Below are 17,893 nucleotides of genomic sequence, written 5' to 3'. Positions count from 1 at the left end.
CAGGTGTGAGCCACCGCGCCTGACCTGTTTAACTTTTCTGAGCCTTCAGTTCCTCAGCTGTAAATTAGAGATGATAGTGCAAAATCATTGTGAGAATGAAATGAAATGATGAATTTATGCAAAAATGCTTATTGACTAGCATATTAGCATATATGAAATACTCCATTCAGGCTACAGATTTTATTACTGTATTTATGGTCTTTATGTGCCAGGTGCCATTCTAGCCACTTGGTTCTAGCTGCAGTGAACAAAACAAAATGTTTTAAATTATTATTACAGTACAGTGATTAAAAGCAATCTCTATTAGACATAACTGAGTTTGAATCCAGCCATTTCTAGTTGGGTGATATTGGAAGTTTCTTAATCTGTATAATGGGAATAAACCACATTGTGTGTGGTGGTAAAGATAAAGTAATATATCAAGTGCTTGGCACATAAATAGCTACTTAGCACATAAATAGTGCTCAATTAGTGGCAGCAACATATTAATTTATTATTGCTATTAATATGAATCCTCCTAACAAACTTGAGAGGAATATATTGGTGTCATTTCATGGAAGAGATAACTTCAGCTGAAGAAGATTAAATATCTTGCCAGGGGGTGCAGAGCTGCTTGGAGATGAAGTCAGGATTCAGATTTGTCTGATTTGAAAGTCCATGTTCTTTATCCTGGGCCACCTTTCATGTCAGTACGTGGATATTTGCACTGTCCACCTCTGTTACTCTAAGGAGACTGGTTTATTGTGAGTATTTATTGGCAAGTATCTGATCTAGGGAGTGTGCAACATTTTTTTTCCTGTTTGTGTATCTGTGTGTTGCTTGATTAATAGCATTTACTTACAAATATAAAGCTGCATCACATCTTGACTTCCCTGTAGTATTCTGAACCCTCCACCTGATGACATCTTCTCAGGACCTACTTATATTGTTAGTTATACAGGTAGAAAAGTTTAGTTGACGAGATCAATGGCAATTTGGAGTAATGGCTAGTGCACTTAGTTCAACTGGGTCATTCGAAGGCCTACGTTTGAACTTAATCTGGCTCCTCTCCCTGTTGTGAGCTGTGACTTTTCCATTCCTACCTAACTCCGATTTCTCATTTCTTTCTTATTGGCTCTGTGAGTTGATGACATCCTTAAGAGTATTCATCACGTCAACAACTCACAGGCCAACAAGTAAGTTGGGTGCATTATTGGGCATATGGTGTGGTAAATGATACACTGAAAGTTTATTTGAAAGTTTAATGTTTCTCACGTGAATTTAATGTTTTCTCCTCTCCAATAACACTCTTCTTAACTATAAACATAGTTTGAAGATGGAGCTGATGTTGTTCTAGTATGCTAAATCAAAATTTAGCACTTCCTCCTTTTCTTGTCTGCCCTCCTTCTACTCAAATCAAGTTTAATTTTCATTCTACAGTTGGAAAAGCTGAGGTATAAATGCCTTCCACTCCCATCCCTTTTTGTTAAATATTAAAAGGAGCCATCATCAACAGCCCATTGTATGGTTTTATTGATAATGGAATTGGTTCAGGATATTTATCAAATAAATAACATATTTCCTTAATTACAGTTATAAACATTTCAATGACACCCCTTTTTTTTTTTTTTTTTTTTTTTTTTTTTTTTTACATTTTTAAATTTTGAAATTAGGCCTACCTCTAACAACTGATTATATTTATCAAATGGTGGTATTTTCTTTCCTCCCCTCCAAAAATCAGTGGTAAATGACTTTTAAAATCAGTGGTGTCTTAGACTCAAAATAATTTGTAATTCTTGCTCTATCAACCTCATAGAGTAAGAAGACTCAAAATTCAGCGTTCGATATTCCTCTTTTTCTTTGGAAGGGTTTACCTCATTCTGGGTGGATCTAGAAATGTGTGGGGTCTTGCCACATTAGGAGCTCGATCAATTCTAACATCACTGTGCTGCGTGGGACAACAATCTTCAGCTGCAATCTTCAGCCCAACAGAAGATTCACTGGGAGAGGGTTTTCTATTGAGCTCTGAAAGGTTAATCTGATGAGTGCCCGTACGAAGCACTCATCATGCCTTTCTTTCCTCATCGCTAGGTTGCCTCACTGGAAGGCAGGAGATCTATGGACACAAGGCAATTTTCTCTGGCAAGAAGTGGAGATCTGATACAGACTTTTCAAGAACGTCTCATTGCTTTAGACAATTCCCTGATACTACCTGTCCGGTTCCTTTGATTAGCAAAAATAATGATAGTAAGAATACCAGTTAAAACACTCTGCATTTATTTGGTAAGATTTATATCTCTTTACAGTTTTCAAGTGTGAATGTGTGTGTGTGTGTGTGTGTGTGTGTGTGTATGCCTTCAAGAGAACTCTGTGAGGTTGACAGAGCAAGAATTACAATTCCCATTTGCAGATGGAGACATGAAGGTTCCGGAGTTTGTGACATGTCTATGGAATAGCCAGGAAATGAACCAAGTCTCTGAACCTGAGAAAATCAGGGTGATATGGAAGAATGGGAATGGACTTCGAACTCAAATCTCAGTTCTGCCACTTCCAAAAGATGTTATCCCAGGGAGTCACTTAATCCCTGATGCCTTGAGAGTTTGCACAGCTGAAACAATCAAATCTGCCGTGAACTGCTCTGCTAGGATTATAGATGATACCAGCCCCAGGGTGAAGGTTCAATGCTTGGGAGATATTATTTTCATTGTTCTTTTCTAGAAGTCACTTGGCCCAAAAGACTTCAGCTAAAGCCTAGCACTCCCCTAAGAATTAAGCCAGTTAAAGAGCTTTGCACACAGTAAGAAGTCACGTGAACATTGTCGTATTTTGCCATAGGGAGGCACTAATTGGAATGTAAACTATGCTCAGGAAAGAAAGAGCTAGTATGTCAGACTAGCTCTGAGGGAGCTGTTTGTAAATGGCATCGGGTTACGCAGTACCTGTTTAGAATTATAGCTGCTATTTAGGTTGCTTCATTAGTTAATTGGTCCGCTTCTGTCCTTTAGACAGACAAGATGTGCTAAGTCTTGATTTAGGAGCCTCCACAAGAAAACGTTTCCTAATTCCCAGGAAAATGAAATACTCAAGGATAAAAATTTAACACATGGGCCAGGAGTGGTGGCTCACCCCTCTAATCCCAGCACTTTGGGAGGCCGAGGCAGGTGGATCACCTGAGGTCAGGAGTTCGAGACCAGCCTGGTCAACATGGTGAAACCCCGTCTCTACTAAAAATACAAAAATTAGCTGGACGTGGTGGTGTGCGCCTGAAATCCCAGCTACTAGGGAGGCTGAAGCAGGAGAATCGCTTGAACCCTGGAGGTGGAGGTTGCAGTGAGCCAAGATTGTGCCATTGCACTCCAGCCTGGGCAACAAGAGTGAAACTCCGTCTCAATAAATAAATAAATAAATAAAAAATAAAAAGATAAACAAAATGCTGCAGCAGCCAGAAGGGGGGAAAGTGACAGCATGCCAGTTCTGCTTTAAGTGAGAAAGCCCTTGGTCCTCTCTAGCTCAATCTTCAGGGAGAATCCTCCAAAGTAGATTTCTCACTGTGCATTCCTACACACCCCTTTTACGGTACATGGCAGCTTGCACTGCTGAGTTTTGCTGGGGAAGGAGAGTAGAAAGAGTTCAGAGAGGGCTTTCCTTTCAGTTCTTTAAGGTAACCCTAAAGCGATTGATAACTTTTTCATTTCAGAAATGTGGTGGGGGGATAGAAGGAAGGAGGGCAGGGCGACCTTGGGCAGGGCCGCATCCGCCGTCCTAAGAAGGTACAGCCCGGAGCTTCTACTGGGGCCCTGACATCCAACGTGTCCGCAGCTGGGCCGCACCACAGCAAAGCTTCCCGTCAAGTCCGTCGCCCGCGGAGTCCCTGCGCTTCGGGGCTCAACAGCGCGATTTACCATCGAGAGGGTCCCAGGCCTCAGGACAGCAAGGGCACTTCCGCCCTTCACTCCACAGCCACCGTCCCACTCCCCCTCTGCCTGGGCACTGCAGGAGAGCCCCTTCAGCGAGTGCCTCGGGTCGTCCCACGTTCATTTGCCCTCGGTTTGCATATGACGAGTCCCTGGGACTTTTGGCAACAGTATGAGATGAGATCCTTTATTTCTGCAAAAGTGTTATGTAGGTGTGTGTCCTCAAAACAACACTGAAACCACCGCGAAGCCCTGGTTGCAAAGGAAGCCCCCATTGGAAGAGGTTCTTTTCTGATTTAAATCACTATTTCGCATTTTTAAAAAAAGTGGGTAAGAATGAGTGTGAATGGCTTCCTGCAGCATTTTTTGAAGTGGGCTCTGCCAGCGTGAACTCTAGGAAGTGTTCGGTTGGGGAAAACAGGGTTAAGAAAATAAAAGAGGTTGCTGTGGTGAAGCTCAGCGGGGCAGCGCTACTACCTGGCTCCGCCCACGGGTCGGTCCCACGCGAGACGGCTGCACTGCGCTGCCCGGCTCCTCGGACCAGGGGACTCTCGTTTGTGGGGCATCTTGAGGGATTCGTTATTTTCCCGAAGCGCACACTTAGGGAAAAACGTCATTAATGCAACTGCTTCTCCTGAAATGAGGAAATAAAACTGTCAACTGGGCTCAAAGGGGAAATTTGATATGTTAGTAGAAAGATTGAGGTTGTTTATTGTTTTATCTTTATAACTCAGATGAAGTCAGGGTAAAATTCCTATAATGTTACTAATCCCATGAACATATATATTTCCCAGTCTCTAGAAAGAGCTGATTTAAGAAATGTTATTCGATTTTAAAAAATGCTACTTGAAGTACAGTTCACACAATGCGACTTAATTTTTACACCTTTAAAAATAAAATTTCCTATAATGACATTGCAAATGAGACAATACAAGCTTTTTTCAGATTTTTTTTTGGTTTATAAAAGATGGCCAAAAGCATTAGTTAAGCAATGTGATATGAATAGATTGGTCTGTTTATTGTATTTGTGAGAAAACATACAGACACCAACTCTGAGTTTTCAACAAAACATGTTGGATTCTTATTTACACAAAATATAGAAACAATAGATTCTAGTGCCTTTTTTTTGTATTTAAAATGGTATTATTCTGTACAAATTATTTCGTATCTTGCTTCTTCAATTAATATTTTGGAGTAAAAATGCAGAACGTGCATGAAAAGGGTTCATTTTATCATGGTAATCACCTTGAGAATGGGAGAAGAAGGTGCTACAGTTTCAGCTGTGTCTGTCATGTTCTGTTTCTTTTTTTCTTAAAAAATTTTTTAAAAATTAATTAATTAATTTTTTGTGTGTGGCTGCTTCCCGCCGCTCCTACCCCTCTGTTTCTTTTAAAAATAAGCAAGAAAACTGAAGCTAATATGGAGAAAAAATGTCAATATGCAGGTGGTTAAACAAGAGTGCCTTTTTTTATTTTTTATTTTTTATTTTTTTATTTTTTTTTTTAGTAGAGACGGGGTTTCACCATGTTAGCCAGGATGGTCTCGATCTCCTGACCTCGTGATCCGCCCATCTCGGCCTCCCAAAGTGCTGGGATTACACGCTTGAGCCACCGCGCCCAGCCAAGACACAAGAGTGCCTTTTGTATTATTTTGCAAAAATTATTTTCTATACATTTAACATGTTTCATTGTTTAAAATGAAATAAAGTAATATATGTGAATCTCCCTAAACTCCTGATCAACTGGCTTTGGCAGGATATTTCTAATGAACATCATTTATTTAGTCACATGGTCAGAATTACACATATTTCTTTTCCACAGGGTTTGAAAATAATTTTACAAATGTGTTCAGCTACGGTTTTGTTAGTTCTTGGCAGATCTAATAACTCCTAGGGTGGGACTCAACACTCACTGAATAAATTCATTATATCTCAATCCTTTGGCTGAGATTTGCATTTACTACAACTTTATTTTCATTTATTTTGTAGTGATTTGCTTTAAAAGATTCTCATGTATTTAAAAGGTTGGGCTAATTACTTTCGCAACCCACAGTTCAGGGTCAATTGCTGGGTTTTCGTCCTAAAAGAATAGCCGTGATTTATTAAATGCTTATGACATATATCAGGCACTGTGTCAGGCACTTTTTCTACCACATTTAACCCCACAACAAATATATGTGAGAAGCCTATCATTCCTGTTTTACTGATGAGGAAACAGAGGCCCAGAAAAAAGTTTTATGATGTATCCAAGGTCCACGCAACTAAGAAGTGATATATTTGGGTTCCAATCAAAGCCCATGCTCTTAGCTACTCTCTTGCTCTCCGGAGATGTTATTTATCTTATTACAACTCAGAGCAACATCCCCATCTGAACATCATGTTGCTTCAATTCTAAGATACGTATTTTTAACCATGTTTGAAAGTGATGACATCAGGATGGCCTTCCAGTTGATGCGTACATCCATGATGCTGGTGGTGTTCCTGCCTCTCCATTCACCCCTCTCTAGCTCAGAGCTTTTGAATAGAATTGAGTGGCAATCAATGGTTTTGCGCCATCAAAGGCATATTCTCTAAGTCATAATGCATAGGCTGCTGTTAGAACCATTCGATAGGTTTTCTTTCATCATGGCCTTGTCATTTTAGGAGGCAGTCCCTATCCTACACTTCTCCAGCAAATCCTTCCAAATCTCACCAAACCAACTCTGCTCAGCTGACATACAATAATAGTATGTACATTCTGGAGTAACCTGACCAGGTATGTCTCTTTACTTTTCCTTCTTTTTAATACGTTGAAATAGTAATGTTTAGTTGATTTCACCCCCCTGCCTTAATTGGCTTTTTAAGGACCAATGCGTTTGACTTTACTTGCTGCCACTTAAGAAAATTTCACAGTGGTCTAGGACTTAATTTCATCAGGAAACATTCTGAGCTTCAGTTAAAATGTAGAATGCTTTCTTTAGCACCAGTAGAAAATAAAATTTCATTTGCTTTTACTTTGCTGCAATAACGCCAATAAGGAGATATTGCCAGGGGCACCAGGGAAGCCAATTCTATAGCTGAACAAATCGATAGTAAATCTACTTGCCAAATCTTGAACATACCCACTGAATAAGTGTTAAGAGCACGTATATAACCTCACACTTTCCCTCCTCCCTACTGAACTATCCAAGATAAGGGTAAGATTTCCTTAAAATAACTTAATGTCCTACTAAGATTTTCACATTCTCAAACTCCTCACACATACACAGACTTTAGCATGGGTTTTTGTGCACAGTTATGAACTGAAAACACATACCATCTTGATTAATAGCTAGCATTTATTGGGTGATAGCATTATTGAGTGATGATTATGTGCCTGATGCCATTCTCAGGACTTTAATCCTAGGACCTGGTGTTATTATTATCTCCATTTTTCAGATGAAGAAATTGAAGCACAGAATAAGGAAACTGCCCAGTCTCACAGCTGGTGGATGGCAGTCTGGCTCCAGAACCCTTTCTTTTTGCTTGTACACTGTACTGCCTCTTGCTGCATGCCCAGATCAAATACAGGTTTCCAGAAACTATGAGACAAAACTCTTAACAATGACGATGATGATAATTATGCAATCATTTGTTGAGAATACCTGTGTACTCAGGCACTGTGGCAGGCTTTCCCCACACATTATCTCATTTAATCTTCACAACCTAGGAGCTTAGATTTTATTATCCTTACTTTATAATTGGCAAAACTGAGGCTCAAAGAGCTCAAGTAATTTGCCCAAGGTCACAGAGCCAGTTACGGGCCAACCTGGAATTCAAACAAGTCCACAGCTAGCACCCATTCCATTGCCCACCTGCCACACTTGCATGATTTCCAGATCCAGTAAACAAAGAGAACTAGGATGTTTTTCTCAGCAATGCCATAGTCATGATCAATTTCATGACTACTAATTTCAGGAGGACATATGCTACCTTCCCACCTCAGAGTGAAGTTGGATATGATATAATTTTAGAGCCTTCAGCATCCTTGGGTAAGATATGTACTTTATGATTTTATTTATTTATTTTGGAGACAGGGTCTCACTCCGTCACCCAGGCTGGAGTGCAGTGGCACAATCTTGACTCACTGCAACCTCCACCTCCCAAGTAGCTGGGACTACAGGTGCCTGCCACCAGACCCAGCTAATATTTTTGTATGTTTTTGTAGAGACAGAGTTTTGCCATGTTGTCCAGGCTGGTCTCAAACTCCTGGACTCAAGTGATCCACCCGCCTTGGCCTCCCACAGTGCTGTGATTACAGGCATGAGCCACCATGCCTGGCCTCTACTCTATGACTTTAGAACGCAGTATTTCTGTTAAAATTTATAACTCTATTGAATAGTGTCTGTTCTTTGAATTAATGACACACGAGTGGGTGGGGTTAGAAAGTTATAAAAACGACTGAAGTTTTTCCTCCATGTTTGTTCATAATAACTACCGGTTGGGAAAAAAAGGAGCAGGAATAAAATTCTTCAATATATGGAGATTTCCTATCTCTTTAAATTTACTGATATCCAGTTAATAGAAACAGAGTCAGATGCCAAGATAGGGAAGCAAAACCGCCAAGTCCCAGGTAGGGGGATTTCTTTCTGTTGAGAGTTGAGGGCCAAGAGCCTGAAGTAAGATTCTGGCATGTCTCCTCATGTGAGTTGGGCATCTACCCAGCAGAGGAGGCAGCCTTAGGACTGCTTGCCCTGCAAAAGTGCACCACTGGCATAGGCTGTGGGCCCTGTGAGACACTAAGTCTCGCGGCTGCCTCATATAGGTTCCATTTGAACGTTAAGAATGAAACTGGCTTGGGTAGGTTAAGTCATGGCTCCAAGATCATAAAACTAGAAGGAGGTGGAGCCTAAACTCAATCCCAGGTAGGTCTGAATTCAAAGTCTTAACTACTGAATCTTGTCTTTTGTTTCCGGGTAGCCAAAATAATCTAGCAGGAGAGGAGGATCAGAACATTTCTGATAATAGAACCCCCATCTCACCCCACCCCTTCTCAACAGACCTAACCTCACCAAACTATCAGTAGAGTAAAACATGCTTTCCACACTTAGGTTTAGATTTTAATGTGATTACTCCTGGGTGAACTTCCAAATGTAAACAATAGTTGATGTCAAGAACTCAAGTGAAATAATTTTTAAATGTATTCTGAGTTTTCTCTTTGTACCTTTTCCGGGAAAGCGCTGTGGAGATTTTTAAGAAATCGAAAATGCGCTGGGTGGAGTAATCCTACTTTACATGGTATTTTGAGTAAGGCTAATTCTAAGAATCTGGTTTCAATGTATTGCTACCTTTTGTGCCACGTTAACATAAGCCAAAGGAATATGCACACACACAAACAAAAAACAAGTTTTGCCTATCTCTTTTGGTGTAATTTGACCATAGGCTGTTCACCCCACTTCACAGTGCCACGCAAGTATCTCTGTGCCAACAGTTGTAGGACATGCACCTTTTCCTGGGAAGATAACCGGGTTGATATTCTAAACACACACAATAAAACCCAAAACAAACAAACAAAACTAACCATATCGCTGCATGAATATGGCCAACTATCCACTGGAAGTTTAAGTATTTTAACTCTTGAACTCTTTCTTCACTAGTTAGATGACATGACCCCACTGGGCACGTGTTAAAACTTAAGATTTCATGAGTGGGCATTATTGATTTCTCTGTGAATGTAATTTTTTTTCCACTTTAGGAGGTTTGTGTACCACATCAAATAAATGATCATACCCCAGTTTCTAAAATAAGATATTTTAAAGTCAACTCTTATACAATGTATGCACAGTACCAATCAATCTTCTACTTGGAAGACCATTTTCTAATGGGTACTTATGGGCTGGGAAAGCTATCCTTGGGGTTTGGCAAAGGCCAAAAAAAGCAAAGGTAGCAACTCCAGCCCCTGAGAATATCTAATTGGCAAAGTAATCAGCCCTTAAATGATCAGAAGAATAAAATCCTAATAATTCCTTCTATATAATGTATTTTCTGCATCACAAATATTCAAGTTATAGAGAATAGCAGTGTATTTTACTTAGATGTAGGAACAAAAAAATCAGAGGAAATATCCGTCGGTGGATATGGTTTCTATCTTGAACCCCTAAAATTTACATCTCAAGGGCCAGCTCCCTGGCAGGAGTGAGGCAGGGTGTCCTATTTCTGGGCACAGCTCTAGGAAGCAGCGACCTGATGTGAGTATGAGTTATAGATATTAAAACCAACTTTTCCTCCACACCAATATCCCGTCCCTCCAGAAATCTTAATAGGCTTTTGAGAGCCTCCATTTGGAGCCGGCTGCATAAAATGATCCTTTGATGAAAAGGGATTGGAACAAGGGTTAAAGCAGACATTGAAAGGTTACTGTAGAGGGCACAGTGTTCATACAACCCTCCTTTAATATGTGTGGTGTGCACCTGTGATAAGATGATTCATTACATGGGGCCTCTCTTTGACAAGCTCCATCGTTCAGCCCTCGGGGTTCTGATGGGACAATCCTGCACCCGCCCAGGAAATAAAACAAGGTCAGCTTTTTTTCCCTGGGACGTAGACGGAGACGATTTAGCTTATAATGCATCTTTGTTTACTCTTTATGTAAAATAAAAACAGGGTTCAAGACATCGAAATGCCTGCTCTCCACAGAGCAGGCCAAGCAGGGAGGATGCAAACACACTGCTGGGCAAATAAATAAGGCTGGGGAAAAAATCTTTGTGAGAATGCTAGCCCCTTCTCCCTTGGATTTCATGATCATAAACAGTCACACTGGAGAACCAAGTGTCCTAACCACTGGGCTCTGAGAAAGGCCTTCGGATGGAGGGTACCCTAACATCATCAGTTTCATCTCGTTTGCTTTTTATGCAGGTTTTGGGTTTATTGGGTTGTCTGAAGCTCTTCCAGTGTCTTGTATGACCATTACGTGGTACATTAGCAGTGTGAGGGGACGGACCCTATCTCATGACATGAGGAAGGTTTACTGCCCCTGTCATACTGAAGTAAATCAACAAGCATGCCAGAGGTTGCCTGGCTTCCATGGGAATTGGCAGGAGGCTGGGGGCCATGGAGCTGACCTGCAATTGGCTTCATTCTAACTCACCCCTTTTCTTTGTTGCTTTTATAAGACTTCTCCATCACCTTCCCATACATTCAAAAATTGGCTTTGTTAAGACTAATTTTGATATCTTACGGCAATTATGGAAGGAAACTGATCAGTTTCCCTCATTATCCAAGTTCTTCCCTAAGTGAAAAATAAAAAAAGCAAAACTGACATTTTATTCTTGAAATTTAACTTTTTTTTTTTTTTTTTTTTTTTGAAAGAATGCCCCTGTAATGCAAAGTAACTTCTTCATATAAGGTCATAACATGAGTCACAGTACAGAGACAAAAACAAAATAAAACTTTGACAATCTAGAGGTAGGAAAAAAAATCTTGCTTCTAAAATATAGAAACACCTCCCAACCCTTCTCCTATTCTTGACATTGCTAGTAAACATTATTTATTTGCCTCGAATAGATGCGGTTACATATCACTGTCATGCAAAAGAAATTCATTTCCTTTCCGAGTTCAATCTGCCATAAAAATGCACTCTTGTTCCCATCTCCCACTCACCTGTCCTTGTGCATTAGTAACTAGTTGACCTGTGACCCCCTGAAGACTGGAGAGGGCATTGCCAAAGGCCTGTGAGCTTGCTATGGAGCTCATGGCTGCTGCAGCCGCTGCAGCCTGACTTGCTAGTGGATTATTAACCAGCTGCAAAGAGAGAAAAGATCACCGTGAAAACCACCGAGAGGCACAGGCACAGCACACGGACACAACATTGACTCTAGGGAGGTAGTTCTTGCCTCAATTCGCTCATGCAAAGGGGCCTGGAACCCACCGGAGGGGCGTGGCGAACGTTCCCTGGAAGCTCTGGGGTAGGGGGATGATGGAAACGAGGCTGGAAGGAAAATGTTGGGCAGCTTGATGGAGCCTGGGTTTAGGGCTAGCCCAGGAGGGAACGAGCCTGAGCTTTAGGGGTGAGGTGGGCTGTTAGGACCTTCTTGGGTGGAGAAATGATTTTGCAGAAGCCCTCTGGACTAAATAAAACTCTGAGGAAATATCTGCTTTCCCTGAGGTAACCAGACAGAATAGGGGAGTAAATAAGATAGGGGTTGTGGAAAGAGAGGAATAGATTTTTAGGATTTCTGTGAATGAATTTATCATTTCCATCTGTGGATTGCAGTTTCTTTCAGGGACATCGGGTGAGGCAGGTGTTCCACTCCACTTTCTTGTTTGAGGGGAGAAGGAAACCAAAGCCAGTAGACATGGAAATCTATGGCCTCTGTGCTCTCAGAGGGTGAGTCTAGGGCTGCGACAATTTTGGGGCTTTACCCTAACCACAGGATTCAAGGCCAATGAGAACGGTTGTTTGATGAATGGTCAGATTGACAACTGCTTGCTCTTGTAGCTGATATATATGGTCTTTCCTCAGCCTCTTTCCTGGGACAAGAGTGAAACAGGGAGGAAGAAAGAGAAAGGGGGAGAGAGACCTGCCAGGGAGTAGGTTATGGCTGCCAAAATCTGTTTTTCCATGGAGACCAATTCAATATTCTCCTTCCTGCCAATTTTCCACGCCACAGGTTTTCAGGCCTTCTGACCATGAGGCAGAAGTGTGGCTTCAACTAAAATCTGCATTTAGGTTAATGACTAGATATAAATTCAAGAAACATTTAAACTATTTTCACAGTATTGGTTTTGATACATGAATTTCATTTGTATTTATTCTAGGGTGTTATTTTTTTCCCATATAGTTTCTCTCAAGTACAACAATTGATGTGTTGGAAATAATGCATTTTCCATCACCAGTTCCCACATCCATGAAATTCCTGCATTTTTTTCAGAAACATGCCAAGACTAAGACTTGGTGGAAAAAAATTAATGCCATACCTAATTCAAGTCCTGGAAGCTCTTCTAAAATGCCACTTTTAAACTTTCCTTTCTTTATTTTTTGTCTCAGTCTCTCTTCTCTCTCTCTTTTCCTTCTTCCCTGTTTCTTTCCTTCAAACCATATTTTATTTCTTAATTTCTTTGGAAATTTGCCTAGAGATTATACTATCTTATGAAGAAGGAAATATTATCAGAGAAAACATCAAAAAGGACAGGAATTTAATAATTATTTTTTCATTAATGTGATATCTTTATCTTATTGGTTTCTTTATTCATTTATAACTACATTTCACATAACTGTTCTTCAGTAATTCTGCTGACCCAGCTATTTTTTTTTCAATGAGAGTCCATTTTAAGTTGATTACTTTATGTCTTTTGCCTTTATCTCTCTCCTAAAAGACAATAATGATTTTCTTTTTAAGGAGAAAAAAATTCTCACTCATTAGCCTAAAGAGAAACCCTGTCTTATCCCAGATTACCACCATGGGATTTAAAATTCAGGTTGGTCTTGATTTTGATTTTTGGAGTATGTCTTTACAGGATAGATGGGGTAACAGTATGCATCCAGAAGTAACTCTCCTTGTTTGTAGACTACCTGAAGTGAGAAGAGTTCATAATGTGTTCTTTTTTTTTAACTTCTGAAGTGAGAAGACTGCGTTGGAAATACTGTCTCCAAACTGCTGGTACAGACACTGACCGTTGGTACAATATTTTTAGGTGTTGATGGATGCAACTTTATACATACATATCTTTTGGCTTCTTTGTCTGTGACTGCCAAGGCAGGGATGTCGTATGCATTAAAATATGTGGCAGGGAAGTGGAGGGGGGGGCAGGAAACCACACGTGTTCTTCTCATCACCTCTGGTCATGTCACTCTGTATTGTCCCCAGTCATATCATGTTAGCACTGCTCCTATCAATATTTCTTGATTGGAGACTCCGGGTAGATTTGGACAGCGGGAAACCCAGGCACAATAAATGCACATAATGAGCATGTTATCGTTCCGGGACCAACTGGATATTTTGAAGCTGCTGCCAAGTTTATGCCTTCAGATCTTTCATTGCCAATGTACCTAACCAGCAAAGGATGGCCCAAATGAAGTCTGACTATAATACATGGTCTTGTTTTCAACAGACCAGCTTAAAAGACATGATGAATTCTGGTGTGTGCTTGTTGATAAATGTGGAAGCTTTCTAGAGGAAGGATTTGCAGAGGGCTAGAGTTCTTATGTTATATACAAATGGATTCTGGGCCTTGAATACATCAAGTTCTACTTCTGGAGTCTAAAAACCCACTAAGAGAAACATTGATATCTTAAGACCGTTTTCTCCTCCCTGGAATTTTAGAGAATACAATGACAGAATAATTTTTTGAAGTAGTTTTATGCCAGTGAGGAAAGGCTCCAACCCTTATATTCCCCTGCTCGCCCATTAATGCAGGTGAGGGCATCAGCTCTGAAAACAGACTGCCTTGCTTTGTGACTTTAAGTAAACCACACTTCATTTTCTTATGGGTAAAATGGGTATAAAAAGAATATCACACACAGGGTTAGAATGAGAATTAAATGCGATACTGCATTCAAAATTTTAGAATACCTAGCATACATTATTTTCTTAATAAATGCTAGCTAATATTCTGATGGTTTCTACTGTGCATGAAGATTCTGAATTAATCAACTTAGAATTAGAACTCACTTCCATAAATATCTTTTTTCTTTGGAAATAATATGAACAAGGGTAATTATTCCCTATTTTTAGGGCAATTTTATTTTATTTTCTTGTTAAAAAAAGATCAGCTTGAAGAATGTGTGAAAGTATTTTAGCGTAGAGAGCATAAGCAAAAAGTACTTAAGACAGGGCTTCATCTGCCAGTCTTGGGCCTGTCCTATTTGATGGAATTAGCTCATCTATAGAGAAAGTAGTGCTTAGAGTCTGAAGTCAGGGTGAGTGGGTGACAGCAAGAGAAGACATCACCTTATTTATAGTATGTTTTCCTCATCCGTAGTTTGCAACATTCATTAGGTTTCCATAAGGGTACCCATTTTGGAGTTTAATTCCTGCCTCACGTCAAAATATTGTCAATGAGTCCATCTCACAGTTGCTGATTTGATAGTGAGGGAATGCAGGAAAAAGATTTGCAAAAAATTCCTTTAGGATTTACAGTGATTTATTTCTATGTCTGCATATCAATATGGATATTTGGTACTCATCTCATAACGAGAATAAATCCATATTTCCAAATCTGTATACTTTGTGTATCTCCTTGCTGCCTGTGTACACTAAATGGTGATGAGAAAAAAAGCTTTGATAAAGTCTCCCCAAGGAGCCCCCTTAAATGATGTCATATGGATGTCACCATAGATAATATCACATGATGGAAGAAGGTTTTTCTCTAAGTCATGTCCCATATTTTCTTTCTCTGAAAGATGCATAGTTTGCATCCTGGAAATAATTCAGTTTCCTTAAATCTGAACATTAGTAATAATAATATGTTTCATGCAAATGGGCTGATTATATAATTCTATTATTATAAATCTCATTTACAAAAATATGGCAGCATGATGAGGCAATTTAGCTATGGTATTATATTCCTATGTTTATGTCTTCATTCTAAGAGGGACTTATGAATGCAGCTGCCTCAAAACCTTTCTTTGGAGCATAATTGCCCATGATCTATAGTTCTATTATTCTCCTCATGAGCTATGTGGATTTTATAGAGTATGGATTTTGGAGCAGCTCTTTTTTGCTACTAACTTTTCAATTTAGAACCCTGGAACTGTGGTGCCATTTGTTTTCAAATGAGGATATTCATAAATGCATTCATCACTATTCATTCCTCATTTAAGGTTTGAAATGACTTGGCCGTGGCTGCCTAGAAACAGCAGGGCAAATGCAGCTTTTGAGTTCATTTACATACATTAGGACCTCGACTTTTCCTGTATGTCCGAAAAAGTGTCTCTTGGTTCCTTGGGATTCTTCTAACCAAATCAGTACTTCCACATCTTACCCTCAAGTCTTCTCTTAAAAGGTCAAGAAATTATCAGTAGACAAATATTGGAAGAGTGGCCATATGTATCTCAACAATGTACTTGATGTGTGTTTTATCCTACTAAATTTTTCTCCCGGGTCTCATCACTATTGCTGTGTTATAACAATACTCTCATAACAGTTAGAAAACCAGTTTTGTAGGCCGGGCGCGGTGGCTCAAGCCTGTAATTCCAGCACTTTGGGAGGCCGAGACGGGCGGATCACGAGGTCAGGAGATCGAGACCATCCTGGCTAACATGGTGAAACCCCGTCTCTACTAAAAAATACAAAAAAAAAAACCTAGCCGGGCGAGGTGGCGGGCGCCTGTAGTCCCAGCTACTCGGGAGGCTGAGGCAGGAGAATGGCGTAAACCCGGGAGGCGGAGCTTGCAGTGAGCTGAGATCCGGCCACTGCACTCCAGCCTGGGCGACAGAGCGAGACCCCGTCTAAAAAAAAAAAAAAAAAAAAAGAAAGAAAACCAGTTTTGTGAGTTCCAGTATTGAGCCAGGATTTGCTGTTCGCTGTCTGCCCACCCTTCCCTGTAGTGGTGGCAATGTGCTAGATGCTGACCTGCCCACTCTCTGCCAACCGACTGGAGGTCTCCATTGACCACTGCTGACAGATCTCTTGGGCTGGGGTGCTTGAGGTTGAGAGATGCCTCTGAGGCACTGCAACATCCTAAAAGACCTTTTGAGACAGCCAGATGGAAAGGGGTCCCCAGAGAAACTCCAACCAGCACGCCAGATGGAAAGGGGTCCCCAGAGAAACTCCAACCAGCCTGCGTGCTGGGAAGAATGTGCACTGGGGTGGAGCCACAGAAATCCACTCTATCTGCAGCAGGGAGGAGCCTGGCCCCTCCTCTTCCTGGGTGGAAGCTGGGATTCAATCGGGAAGTGCACCAGCAGGGACCCTGGCTTTGCAGAGTCCCTGTTTCCCTTTTTTCCTCCTTTTGCCCAATAAATCCTGTTTTCTCACCCTTCAAACTGTCTGTGGGCCTAATTTTTCATGGCTGTGTGACAAGGACCCCATCTTTAGCTGAACTAAGGAGATAGTCCTACAACACTTTGACTCACCAATGTAAAATCCCATGATTTTGGTATAGTTTCAGAATCAGTAATATTTTATTTTTATTTAATGGTGAAATTGGAAGTATAGTAACTTCCTATGAGTACTCCAATACACAGCTATAATGGCTAACAGAGGAATTTTTAAGGTAACCTAAGGTTTTTGGTCAGGTTTCCCAGAAACAGAAAAAGGAAGGGAGGAAACCTGACGCAGCATGAGGCTCTGTAGTGTTTGTAGGGTCTCAGCGTTGTCCCATCCTATGGAAAGGAAGCTGGGCTGTCATACCCTATACTGTCAGTCCTTGTTGAAAAGCCCATGGGGTGAAGATGAGGGTTGGCAATGCCCAGGCACTGCTGGCCCTTTGCTTTTGGGGTCAAATGGACCCTGGAGCCCGAGGGAGTCCTTGGAAGAAGGGCTTCAGATGCAGGTCATTGAAAGCCCAAGGTGTGGGGCAACTCATGGAAAAGAAGGATTCCAGGGAATCTGGGTGGATCATATCGTTTTGTGACATAATAAGAAATATATATTTTGTCTTCATCCTTGGTTCCTGACACAGAACTCCTAAACACCCTTGGAATTTCTGAGTAATAGGGGTAAGAAAAACATCTTTTGTTATTCTTAATAAGCCCTCTTTCAGCCACACCCAAATTTATGCTAATGAGGTGGCTCTAGGAGAATTCCACCTGGCTGGTCAAACCCTGTGACTCCCGGGATAGAACCTGCAGCCCCACTCCCGGCTGAAGGAGAGGGAAGAGAGGCTGGGGACTGAGCTAATCACCAGTGGCCAATGATTTCAGCAATCATGCCTTCATAATGGAACCCTACACAACAGATTTGGAGAGTTCCTGGTTGGTGAATGTATCCATGGGCTGGGAGGGTGGTAAGCCCCAAACTCCCTGGTGACAGAAGCTCCTGCACTCTGGACCTCATGAGACCTTTCTCCTCTCCTCTCCTCTCCTCTCTCTCCTCTCCCCCCC

At 41.0% G+C, this 17,893-nt stretch overlaps 1 protein-coding gene and 1 long non-coding RNA gene across 3 annotated transcripts in view; one reads left to right on the top strand and one right to left on the bottom strand.

Annotated features, from left to right (window-relative positions):
* The window catches only part of POU6F2 (POU class 6 homeobox 2), a 500,263-nt gene that overhangs the window by 47,051 nt on the left and 435,319 nt on the right, over window positions 1-17,893 (bottom strand). For both annotated transcript variants that reach the window (XM_017867376.1, XM_017867377.1), the window contains exon 7: window positions 11,509-11,649. In XM_017867376.1, coding sequence (XP_017722865.1) covers window positions 11,509-11,649 — 141 coding nt within the window. The remainder of the gene's footprint in view (window positions 1-11,508; window positions 11,650-17,893) is intronic.
* Window positions 12,132-13,544, top strand: LOC108526579 (uncharacterized). The gene is made up of 3 exons (XR_001884559.1): window positions 12,132-12,235; window positions 13,248-13,326; window positions 13,470-13,544. It is a non-coding gene; the product is annotated as an uncharacterized LOC108526579 (long non-coding RNA).

Source organism: Rhinopithecus bieti, unplaced genomic scaffold, assembly GCF_001698545.2.
Source record: "Rhinopithecus bieti isolate Rb0 unplaced genomic scaffold, ASM169854v2 scaffold_2439, whole genome shotgun sequence".
In the NCBI taxonomy this organism is placed as follows: Eukaryota; Metazoa; Chordata; class Mammalia; order Primates; family Cercopithecidae; genus Rhinopithecus; species Rhinopithecus bieti.
Note: the sequence above shows the minus strand (reverse complement) of the source record. Positions and strands in the feature narration are given on the sequence as shown.